The 11824-nt window shown below is 42.4% G+C and overlaps 1 protein-coding gene across 1 annotated transcript in view; it reads left to right on the top strand.

The window, feature by feature from the left end:
- Nucleotides 1–11824, top strand: part of AMBRA1 (autophagy and beclin 1 regulator 1) — a 181619-nt gene that overhangs the window by 115586 nt on the left and 54209 nt on the right. The window contains exons 15-16 of the mRNA XM_019519295.1: nt 5403–5591; nt 6026–6180. Of these exons, the coding sequence (XP_019374840.1) occupies nt 5403–5591; nt 6026–6180 (344 nt within the window). The remainder of the gene's footprint in view (nt 1–5402; nt 5592–6025; nt 6181–11824) is intronic.

An 11824-nucleotide genomic window follows, 5' to 3' on the forward strand; every position in this document is an offset into this window, starting at 1 on the left:
GTTTTTTTTTTTTTTTTTTTTTTTTTTTCCGTTTTACAAATAGACTCAGAAATCCCCCCTCTCACCTTTCATTTTAATGACTGACTTCCTTGTGACTGCACCATAACCATTAATTGTGTTAACAGTGGGCTGGGGAACTTTTCTCAGCAAAAGCAGAGCTAATTTTTGTTGTTTATTTCATGTTCTTTGGATGTTGCTAATTAATATTTCTTAGCAACAAGTTAGCCATATCCAGTAAATAAATGGATAAAATTGGATGCATGATGTTTTAAAATGTCCCCTTCCAAATGAGAAACTAAGGTAGGCGGAACTTAATTCTTTGTGCATGTCCCTCTTAGAGATACTGTGTCTTTTTGGGCTGCCGATTGCTTAGCGTTTTGATTTCCAGCAGCTTTGGGTAAACTGGGCTTCTTTTACCTCACTTAACCACAAGCCATAAATACATCTTCATCTGTAACATGGGTCAGGAAGGAGACGGTCAGTAACCTCCGATTTATAAATCCCTCTCCCCTGCTGCAAAAGGAATTTGAATAAACAATTATATCAGTATACAGAAGCCCATGAGCCTTCAGAGCAGATGGGAATGGGTAGGGTATTATAGCTACCATTATTTTTGGAGTTACCTTTAGCAAATGCAGTGTTGTTCTTGCTGGTGTTCTGGACCTTCATCAGTTTTAAGCGTAATTAATGTGATAGGTGTAAGCACTTAGAGTTGGCAAACCAGCTTGATTAATTTGTTCTGTGATATTTTGTTTGCTCTGTCCTGTCAACTCGGTGGATCCATTAGCAGTGCAAAAGAAAACAGGAGATGAAAGGGCAGCCTAGTCTCAAATGATTTTTCTAAACTAGCAGACTTTCCCTGAAATCTTTTGTGTTGGCTGTATTCCCATAAAGCAGGCCCCAGACTCCAAGGAGTTAACTTCATAGAAACTTCTGAGGAAAACAGATCTCTGCCTACCTTGACCTAAACGTTTCTGAAATCCCCTTACCTATGAGTAGCTACCAATATCTATCATCTTCCAGGGTGTGCTGAGATCTGTACCTCTTGCCAGTGAAGAAAGTTTCCATTCACTTTAGGATCCCTCATGTTGAGTGTCATTGCTACATCTACCCTCATTCTTTGTAAATGAGGAAAGCAAAAAGCACCTTCACAGTGTCAGCGTGAATAAGATCCAAAAGGATTGAAATAAAGGATGCTTTTCTTATATACTACATCTGACATCTGTGATTTATTACGTTTTATCTAAACACGCATCAGGGGGTAGATATCTCACTTCTGGTGATGGAGCTTGCAGTCTTTGTTGCTGAGAGGGCTTCACCATATGCAGCAAACTTAAAAAAGAACATCGCAATCCTTTGGGTGCCATTGGGGACAGCTAAATGAAAACCTATATTTGGAGTATAGCAGTGCAGTCGAATAAGATGTTAGTTTGCACAGTTACAGAAAAGAAATGACGTTGAAAATATGCTATTTGATAAATGCCGTCTCACATGGATTGTTTCTCTTGGGTCACCCTACCTCAGACAGGATACAACAGGAATAGAGGTATTCATAGATATATAAGGAAAATGATTAGAGAGAGAAAAGATTGCGACTGTTTTTCTTGGAGAGGAGATGCATAGACAATATTTACAGGTATATACAATTATAAATGGTAGAGAAAAGGTAATCAGGGTAATTTATCCTATTTTATAATGTAAGAGCAGAAGGACGTTCAATAACATTTGAAAGGCAAGAATTGTAAGCCTGAGGATTTAAAATTTTTAATTTTTTATATATATACTGTGCAATTTACTTCTACAGGATAACAGTGAATATGGTAAAAGTGGATGCTGAAAAGACTGGATATTTCTATGGATAAGAAAACAACAAAATATGGGACACATTATGAGGAAACTAAATAGTCAAAAGCTAGGAAGAGATTTGTGCTTTCCAGAAGGCAATCTCTTTAATTTGTGAAGATTAGGAAGAAACTTTCCCTTTTCACAGATTATTCTGTAAGTGCCTACTGGGGTGTTCCTTGCTCTTCTTCCTGAAGGACCATGTAGCAGCTAATGTCAAAAACTGGAGAATGGACACACAGGCCTCTTGCTATGATCTGGTATGACAGGTCCCAAGTTCCACTGTCTTATTTGCCCTTTGAACACTGGGTGACAGTGGTGCAAGCACTGGGGAGATGAGATAATATCCTGACCTGGAGACGCATGGTTATGGGGCACAGTTGTTTGAGATGTAGAACAAAGAATTACACCCATACTGTGCAGCAGAAATAATTTAGACATGGGATAGTTATTTCTTTGGGACTCAGAAATAGTTTGGCTTTAATCATCTCTCTTCAGTAGCTGGTGAATAATTGGAGTGGGTTTCTGTGTAATTATGGTTTTACCTGTCTCCCAAAATGCACCACTGCCTCTTCCCATGTGTGCTTTTGCTTTGTGACTACTCCTTTGTAGTGCCTTGCTTCCCTGCTCAGGGAGAGCAGAATTTGACAGTGAGAAGAGGGGGAAGAGGCTGTCAGGGAAAGACGTTGGGAGAAGCAGAGGGTAAAGGGGTCTCTGACCCCCCCCCCACCCCAATTTATTTTTCCTGTTGTAGAGTGAAAAAGGGACATTCAAGGGAAACCTTCATTAATTAGATTCTGTACCTGGCAAATTACAACAAATATATAAATGTTCCACATATACAATCTAATTACAGGGGGGGTGGGGGCGGGTGTCATGTTATAATCAGGGCCATTGTATATTTGAGTAAATACATTATTACTGCTTTCCTGTCCTACTGGAAACTATTTCACCTGAGGCTCTGTAGGACTTTGGTTCCTTTCGCTGTTCCATCATGTTCGTAGCTCATATTCATCTGTGATCAACTTATAACCTCCAGGTCTTTTTCCACTTCTGTCATTTACCACTAACAAGCTCCCAGGTTATTGCAGAAATTCTTATGAGTCCTGAAGTGCAAAACTGCACTTTGTACCACTGCATTTCATTTGGGTTGATTTTTGAGTTGGGTCCTTTGGAAAATTATGCCAACCATACCCAGCAGACTTCTTTTTTTAATAAACTCACAAGGTGTTCAGCTTTGGAAGTGTTTGATGTATATTCAGTATATTTGGTGATAGCCACATTTGTGATCGCTTGAAGGCCTGGTAAGGCAGGAAAGGCTTCTGTGTACTTTGAGTTTTGGCAGAGCTCCATAGGACCCTGAAGCTAATGTGCATAAGACAAGGTATTTAGTTGCATGGTCTCCAAACAGTTCCAATTCCTGCTATTTAAAATTAATAGATTGAAAAAATCCTGCAATCTAGATGTTACAAGTTCTGGAAAATGAAGTTTTCAGGTATGGACATATAATTTACTACCACGTCAAAGCAGGGTGAAGCCTTTGCATCTGCTGCTGCACAGTAACTGTCTGTCGCATGCTCTTACCCCCTGAGAAATGGAAAATAAACCACAGTGGCTTAACCCTCCTGCACTAAGCAATTATTGCAAAGCAGCTGGTGAAGCCCTGTTCCCTTCAGCCCAGTGGTGAATTGTTCCGGTGTCCACATCCTTCACTTCCTTTATTTTTAGAAAGAGCCTGTGCAATTCCACCCTTAACTCTGTTGAGCATGGTTTGCAGTTAAGCCCTCCAAGTTCTAAATTGCTACAGTTTTAAATTTCATGGGAAAATTTAACCAAGTCCCTGAGAGATGCACATGGCCAGAGGTATGCGGGCTCGGAGAAGAGAAATGACTGGCATAGTCACGTGCCAGATCCATGGCAAAAGTGGGAGTAAAACTCAGGCCTCCTGGCTCCCAGCCTTGTGTTGCCTTATTAATCGCATGGTTTCTTAAATACAGCATCATATAGTACATCTCCTCTTCTCACTTATTTTATATCTTGGAATAATTAATTGGTGGACCAAAGATGAAGTATTAGGGCTGATCAGAGGAGAGTACTTTGCCAGTGAAAATTGCCCTTTCTGGCCAGCCATTTCTAGGGTAGATTTGGAATGCTGCTGTCAAATGTAAGTGTGTTGGTTTTTTTTTTTTGGTTTTTTTTTTTTCCACCTGGAGAACAGAGTGCATTTTATCTCTCATTTATTGAAGATAAAAGGAACATAGCTTAGGGGCTGGCAGCTCTGTATGGAATGTGGAGATTAGATGGGTTTACCAGCTGTTAGTGGCACCCCTGCTGAATTTTGAGATTGAGGACATCTCACTCTTTGTCTGGCTGTTTAATTTGATTGTGTGCATTTTAATATCCAAAGCCAAAGTTTCTCATGTATTCAGCATGGGCTGCAGGTTAATGTGGAGATTCTCATTGAGATCCCTTTTCAGAATTTGCCATTACCTGGGCCCCCTACTTCTGTTCCATTCACAAACACAAAACACTGTTGTGGCAACTACCACAGTTACTGATGTGGAAAAGTAAATATCAGGAGACTACCTACAGGCAATAAGTATCTTATAATGCATTTAGTAGACTGACACAAGGAAAAGCCAGAACCATATAAACAGCTAGTGCCCCTTGGATTAAAGGTGCCCAAAGAGGCTACAGTTGGTAACTCCTGTTCTAAAGCATGCCAACCTTAGCAAGGTATAATCTCAGTCTGAAAAGCATGTTGGATGTAATTGTCTATAGGTCTCAGGTTTATAGTTGAAGATTTTGAGAAGGGGAGTAGATCTAATCCAGTGGTTCTCTTTACCTTTTTGTGATCAGGGAACACCATCACTGTTTTTTGAATGTGGCAGCACCCCAGGCTGAGAACCACACCTGTCACTGCCTCAGTTTATCTCAGTGCTTCTCAGCTGGGTTATGCTGCCTCCAGATGAAATTGCCCCATGTGCCTGCTGTTATGGCCAGCCCACAAAGAGCTATGCCATGTTCATATACCCCCTGTGCATTAGGGTTATCTAATCAGCCTAAAGCAAGCAGGAGCTGCCTCATGCTGTGTAACCCTTCCTGATCTGATGCTCCCTGCATTCTTCCTAGAAGCCAGTGGGTGGGATAGTTCCACCTGCATCTGTTTCCAGAAGGAACGTAGGGGGCTTCAGACCAGGAAGCACTGCACAATATCTGGCAGCTTTGCTGCCTCTTTAAGCTGTGTAGAGAGCCGTAATGCCAGGAGGATAAATGGGGTGGATATTACCTGGCCACTGCTGCTGTGACACCCATAAGGGTACCCCAGTTGAGAACCAACGATCTAATCCCAGGCCCATCAAAAAAACCTGATCTCCATTTAGGAATAGGTTGTTCTTGAGCAACATTCTTAACACTTTATAACCTTTTTTTTGCAAGGGGGGGGATATCTGTAGCCCCTTCTGTATACAATATACTTTCTCTGGTTCTAGACTTGAGCTTGTCGTCTTCTCTGCCACCATCTTTACTCCTTTAACCCTTGTTCTTTTCTTTCTTTGCAGCCTCTGTAAATGTGCTTGTTCAGAACTGCAAGATTTACAATGATGCCAGCTGCGATATCTCTGCAGATGGGCAGCTCCTGGCAGCCTTCATTCCCAGTAGTCAGCGGGGCTTTCCTGATGAAGGAATACTGGCTGTGTATTCTCTGGCACCCCACAACCTGGGCGAGATGCTTTATACAAAGCGATTTGGTAAGCAATCATCAAGAGGATGGTTGGAATGCATCAAAATGCATTGATTTGAAGGTCACAGTGATGTAACATGTCACTGTTGCAAAGATCATCCTGTTGCTCGCATTTTGATCAGACAGAAATTACATTGCAGTGGAGATGCTTGAATTGCTGGAGGCCTAGTTTGTTGAACACAGTTCTGGTATATAAAGGTGCTGCTATGAAGAGGTTCCACCAGTTACTGGAATGGCTGGGGGGGGAGGGGGGGCATTGCCATATGAATACTCTTTGCAGAGTCTTATCTGGTAGTGGCAGGGCTTTTCCTAATTTTTTGTACAGTGAACACTGAAGAAAGAGCCTGTGACAGGTGAGTGGAAGGAACAGTTCAGCAGGGAAGTAGATGAGCAAGGGGCTGTGCAGTTCCTCAGACGTAACCTGTTATGTTCTTTCCCCAGGTCCCAATGCCATTTCTGTGAGTCTGTCTCCAATGGGCAGGTATGTGATGGTCGGACTGGCCTCCCGACGCATCCTGCTGCACCCTTCCACAGAACACATGGTGGCTCAAGTCTTCAGACTGCAGCAGCCACATGGTGGAGAAACTTCCATGAGGGTGAGTATTCCTCTGCTTCCACAGCATTTCATTACACTGAAAGTCTTACTAGCTGGCTCTGTTGCTCAGTGCTGAGGTGGCTGATTTATGGTACCAAAAAGGTTTTATTATTTAGTTACTCGATAAAGTAATTGAATAATAATTTGCTACCATTAGTCAGCCACGTCAGCACTGAGCCACAGATTTCTTTTAAGCAACTGCATGCCATAAGCAGTTGCTACACTTGTCATATGAAGGCCTACACTCTGAAAGTGTACTGCAATTTGGAGTCTGATAGGAGTCTTGTAGTTTTATGTTTGTAACCTGCCTTTTACTAGGGGTATCCCATGGTTGAATGCTGTCTTTGTGAGGGAGCAATATCTGGTAGGCACTCTGCTGGGCAATGACACACCCACTTTTGCTAGGATGCTGGGTGTGGTATTGGTCTTATTAACTGATGCTTTTTTAAGAGTGCCTGACTTATACACAGAGAGGAGCTTCTAGTGATTTGGGGAAGGCCCAAAGCCTTGTTCTATGCCTCATCTCATCAGAGGCTGTGCTTACCTCATCAGAAATGCTTATACAAAATAATTGTACTTTTGTCACTCCCCCCCCCCCCAAGGGGCTATCTTCTAGTTAGTTTAACAGAAATGCCAAGGCTGTGAATGGGGTATTATCTTTTGGAGTGGGAGTAGGTTTCCTGTGCTGCTCTGTGGAAGAACCAGGCTGTCAGCCTCAATACATGTCATTTGCATAACCCCTTTATCTTCTCCCAAAGCAGTGGGCAAACTAAACAAAATATACACAGATCACTTCTATCAGCTCTGTAATGTAATTATTTCAGCACTAAGACAGTAGCTCAACAGCAACAGTACACAAGTTTTGGATGGTAAGTGAGGATGAAAATCATGGCCAACTAAAACTGCAGAAGAGTTGCTGAGGAAGCAGAATTATTCATCTATTGGAGGGGAAATCTGGATGTGATGCTCCATAAGTTGGGCAAATCATCATTGAATATTCTGTTCTGTCAGGAGTTTAGGACCAGAGCTTTTTGTTTTCTGTGGGGTTTTTCTTTTAAATCATCTCATTCTGACTGGTGGAAGCTTGACACTGTACAAGACCTTTCATCTCAACAAAGACCTGTAAATAATTTGTTTCTCTGAATGTTACCCCCGCCACCCTTTCTTAAAGCCTTATCTGATATTTTTTGGAGAGCTTTCCCAGCATGAAAGCTCTAAGGCAGGGGTTTTCAACCTTTTCGGATCAGTATACCCCTGGCAGCCGGATGTGGGAGGAGTGGCACATGGCCAAACATGGACTGGCAGCAGCTGCTGTGTGTGAGCCTTCCCCTGCATCCAGCCGGGCAGGCAGTGCATGTGGGATGGTGCGTGGTGGTTCTCTGTCCCTACCTGCCTGCGTGTACCCCCTAGGGCCTTCTCAAGTACCCCCGGGGGTATGCATACCCTGGGTTGACAATCCTTGCTCTGAGGCTTGCTTTTTGTAGGAATTGCAGGGGATAAATTGCTTGGCTCTGTAGTCAGTTTTCAAAATACTGCTGTCATGATACAGAGAGGGGAGCACCTCCATGAAGCTCGCATACAGTTTAGCAGTCAGGTGAGGCAGAGCAGATTCTTGCCTTCATTAGGTACTCCATATTAACGGACCAGATGAGATCAGCAATGACTGTATTCATAGCTAGCCACAGCAGATGACTCCCATCAACACTGGGTTTTTTTGGTTCCATTCTGTCATCTTTCTTAGTTTAGACATTAGGATGGAAAACCAACAGACTGCATAGGACTGTAAGGGACTACCGGGGGTCTTTTGAGTCCATTTTCCTGCCCTCTGAGGCTGCCATCTCAACCACTGAATCCAAAAGAGTGCACAAGAACATCTGCTTCTTTCTCTTTGCCACACCACTAGCCACAAAACACTTCCCAACACAGTATCACAAACTTATGTTCTCTATTCCAAAAGACCAAAAGCTGCAAAGTGTTGTGATAAAAGAAGAACAAGATACATTGTCAGCAGTTGGATAGCTAAGCAAAAGCTTTGGTGGCATGACAGGGTAGCCAGGGACTGATGTGGATTGGGCATGCAGCCAGGCACTCTTAAGGAACGAATCAGAGACGTTCAATGAGCGTGATATAATATGCACTGGCATAGTACCCTGAATATGGATATGACATGTAACAGCGTCAGTTTCACTGTCAAATATAGGTGCACCCTTTCCAGCCACTCTTTTATACCAGTTCATAAAAGTTAAAAATGGGAAAAGTTCAGTTGGCTCATATCACACTTGCTCCTGTCAAAGGCTAGGACAGGTTAGTTTTGGAACATCTATACAGTTTGACTGTAAAGCACTAGTAAATCAGAGGTTTTACTTTTCTTTGGGAGACTGTTTGAGGACCAGCTCTTTTTAACTATGGAGAAATACTCCCAAATCTTCCGTTTGAATTTTCCTTCCAAGTTCTTTTTAATTATTCTTATTTATTATTCCCTTGAAGCAGTTAAAACATATCCTCTCCCTTCTTAGTATTTACACCCTTCAAATACTTGTCGATACTTATTCTGTCCTGCTTTTAATCATCATTTAGTGAAGCAATAAATTGTTGTTCCTTTTATCTTTCTTCATAACTTAATCCTCCAGCCTCTTTCTTACTTTTTTTTTCTTGCTCTTCTGAATTCTCTTGAGCATCTATTTCTTTCCATTATTGGGATATGCTGAAATATGTGTAATGTGCTAGTTATGATCTTACCAGACCTCTGTAGAGGGGCATATTTCCTGCTTTCTCTGGAATTTGAGAATTCAGTGTATGCAGTCAAACTGACAGCAGTGTTTTTTTTTGTCTGTTTTTTGCCACTCGGTCTTATGAAGTCCTATTCAATTTGCCCACTCTTTCTTTTCAATCTCTCTCTTTTTTTTTTCTTGCATTGCATGACCTCCTGAGGTTTCTCCCTCCAGTTGGGTATCTAGATTTTGGACTAGCTATATTTTTTAGGTTTAATTTCATGTTAGCTTGTACCAATGTGTTTTGACTTCTGAGGCTTTAAGCAGAATCTGGTAATTTCATAGTATGTTTTTTCCTTTTCCCAGATCACTATTAAAAATGATTAAAAAAAAAAAATAGGAGGACCTACTTCCAGTCTCTTACCCCACTAAAAGCCTCTGCTCCTTCATGACCTTGCTTGTTTGATCATAATCCCTTGAATTTGCAGTCAATTTGAATCAATTTTGCAAGCAAGATTTTGTATGGCATTGTGTTATATGCCGCTCTGATATTCAGCTGTGCTGAGTATCTGCCTTCTATTCATACATTCTTTGTAACAGGACCAAGACCTGAAAAATAAAGAGGAGGCATAATAAAATTGCACGGTTTCTTTAAGTATTCTTTCATCTAGTCAGAAAAAAGAGTAAATCAATAATTTGTCTAGTGTATTGTTGGATTTTTCAGTAAAACTATTATGTTGATTTAATGCTTCTGAGAGCATGTAAAAATAAAAGCAGAGCCTCAATTAAGATGTTGTATAATATGCATAGCATACTCAGTTCTGACTGCTGGCTGCTGTATTCATATTCATTTGTTTAGAAACTGTCTGCAGGGTGGCAAATGAGTAATGGAAGAAGGTTTAAGGGAAAAGGTAGTTGAGAGAGCTTCTGTCCTTTTGCTTTATAATTTAAAACGTGTAAAAAGGAAGTGCTGTTGAACATTTGTTTAAAAGTGTAAAAGAAACCAGAGTGTAAAAAGAGCGCACCAAATTCCACTGAATCACTTAGAAGCTGTATTAGCATCTTCTGCAACAGAAAGGCCTGGGAAAGCAATTAGGCCATGCTGCAGAATCAAGGTTTGGCAAATCAGCAGAGTAGTGGAAATAGGTACAGTTTGCCTCCATACCCCTCACTGTAAAACTCAGGAAAGTTTAAACAGAGTGACCTAGGTATAGATGCATTTCTGCCAGTGGAAGGAGATTTTTCTGCTGCCTGAGTTGCACCATCTATTCCAGGCAGTAGAAGCTCTGCTAGCAGAAGCTTTCTTACATCAACATAACTATATCTACACTGGAGCTTTTCTCAGCCTACCTGTTTTAGGTAAGGGTGTTATCTGTTTATTTCCCTAGCTGACCTCCACATTTATAGAACTTTGCAATGTAGATAAAGGTTTACATGATCTCAGTAGTCACAGTATACTGTGGAGAAAAGAGACTGAAAGCGTGGACTCATGGGCAGGTTGCCAAGAGGTAAAGAAGGCAAGGCAGAGCTTTATGGTATCTTAGGTGCTCTGATACAAGTGTACATGTGCATGCGTTTATCCTGTGTTAGATAAACGCTAAACTGATAGCTTAGCCTTCCTTAAAAAACTACTAAGCCACTGTGGTTTAACTTTCATCTATTGCAAGGTAAGAGCATGTACGTTAGGCCTGTGCAAGTCGGCAGCAAATCTGATCCGGCTTTGGATCTGGCTGCTTCGGATGGCCGCGATCCAGTCCGGAGCTCCAGGCTGGGTTTCTGCCTCGATCTGGCCGAAGCAGCTCTGAAGCTTCGGAGCTGCCTTGGAGATCCAGCCATAGAGTATAATGGGAAATCAATGAAATATCTATAACTTTGTTTTTTGTCCAATTTAGATGAAACTTTTAGGGATGGTAGCTTTTGCTGAGAGCATGAAACCTGCCAAGTTTCAGGAAGATTGGTGCAGGGGTTTGGAGGGAACTGTACCCCAAATTCTTGAAAGCCAAACTCATGTCACGGCTGTGTGTTACAACACAGGGGTGTCAAAACTGCAGGGCTGGTAGCTCTTACTGAGGCCACAACGCCTGCCAAGTTTCAAGAAGATCGGTGCAGGGGTTAGGGGGGAACTGCCCCTCAAGCTGTGGACAAGCAAAACTCGTGCCATGGGTGACACTGAGCGTGTTCAGGCACAGCAGGGTGACAGCTGCAGGGATGGAGGCCCCTGCTGTGATGCCTGCCAGCTGTTGAGGAGATGGGTGCAGGGGGGTTCTGGGGCCCTGCACCCCTAGCTGCTGACAGACAAAACTCATGGGAAGACTGTCTATCTTGGGGCAGTTGATTGTCTGTATTGATTCTTTCCTCTCTATAACCTGGATTTGAAGGTGCTAATTGATGTTCATTAAGTCGTTATGTAGAAGCTAGGGCCTGTGTACTGAGCTGGTTGCTGAGTCCCTGGTCCCTGAGTGAATCATGATTGATTGATTGGTAAGCAGCAGCTTAGCAGCCAGGCCTGCAGCGGCGTCTCCAGGCCTGGCCCCAGTTCAGACACAGTCAGTCTCACAAGCACCCATGACACAAGTTTTGCGTGTCCGCAGCTTGAGGGACAGTTCCCCCCCAAACCCCTGCACCGATCTTCTTGAAACTTGGCAGGCATTGTGGCCTCAGTAAGAGCTACCAGCCCTGCAGTTTTGACCCCCCTGTGTTGTTACACATAGATGTGACAGGAGTTTTGCTTTCAAGAATTTGGGGTACAGTTGCCCTAAAACCCCTGCACTGATCTTGGAACGTGGCAGGCTTCATCCTCTCTGCAGAGTCTACCACCCCTGAAAATTTCATCCAAATCAGACAAAAAAACAACAAAGTTATAGATATTTTATTGTTTCCCCATTATACCCTATGGCCGGATCTCCAAAGCGGCTCTGAAGCTTTTCTGAAGTG

This window comes from Gavialis gangeticus, unplaced genomic scaffold (assembly GCF_001723915.1).
Source record: "Gavialis gangeticus isolate Ggan-Ray unplaced genomic scaffold, GavGan_comp1, whole genome shotgun sequence".
Taxonomy (NCBI): Eukaryota; Metazoa; Chordata; order Crocodylia; family Gavialidae; genus Gavialis; species Gavialis gangeticus.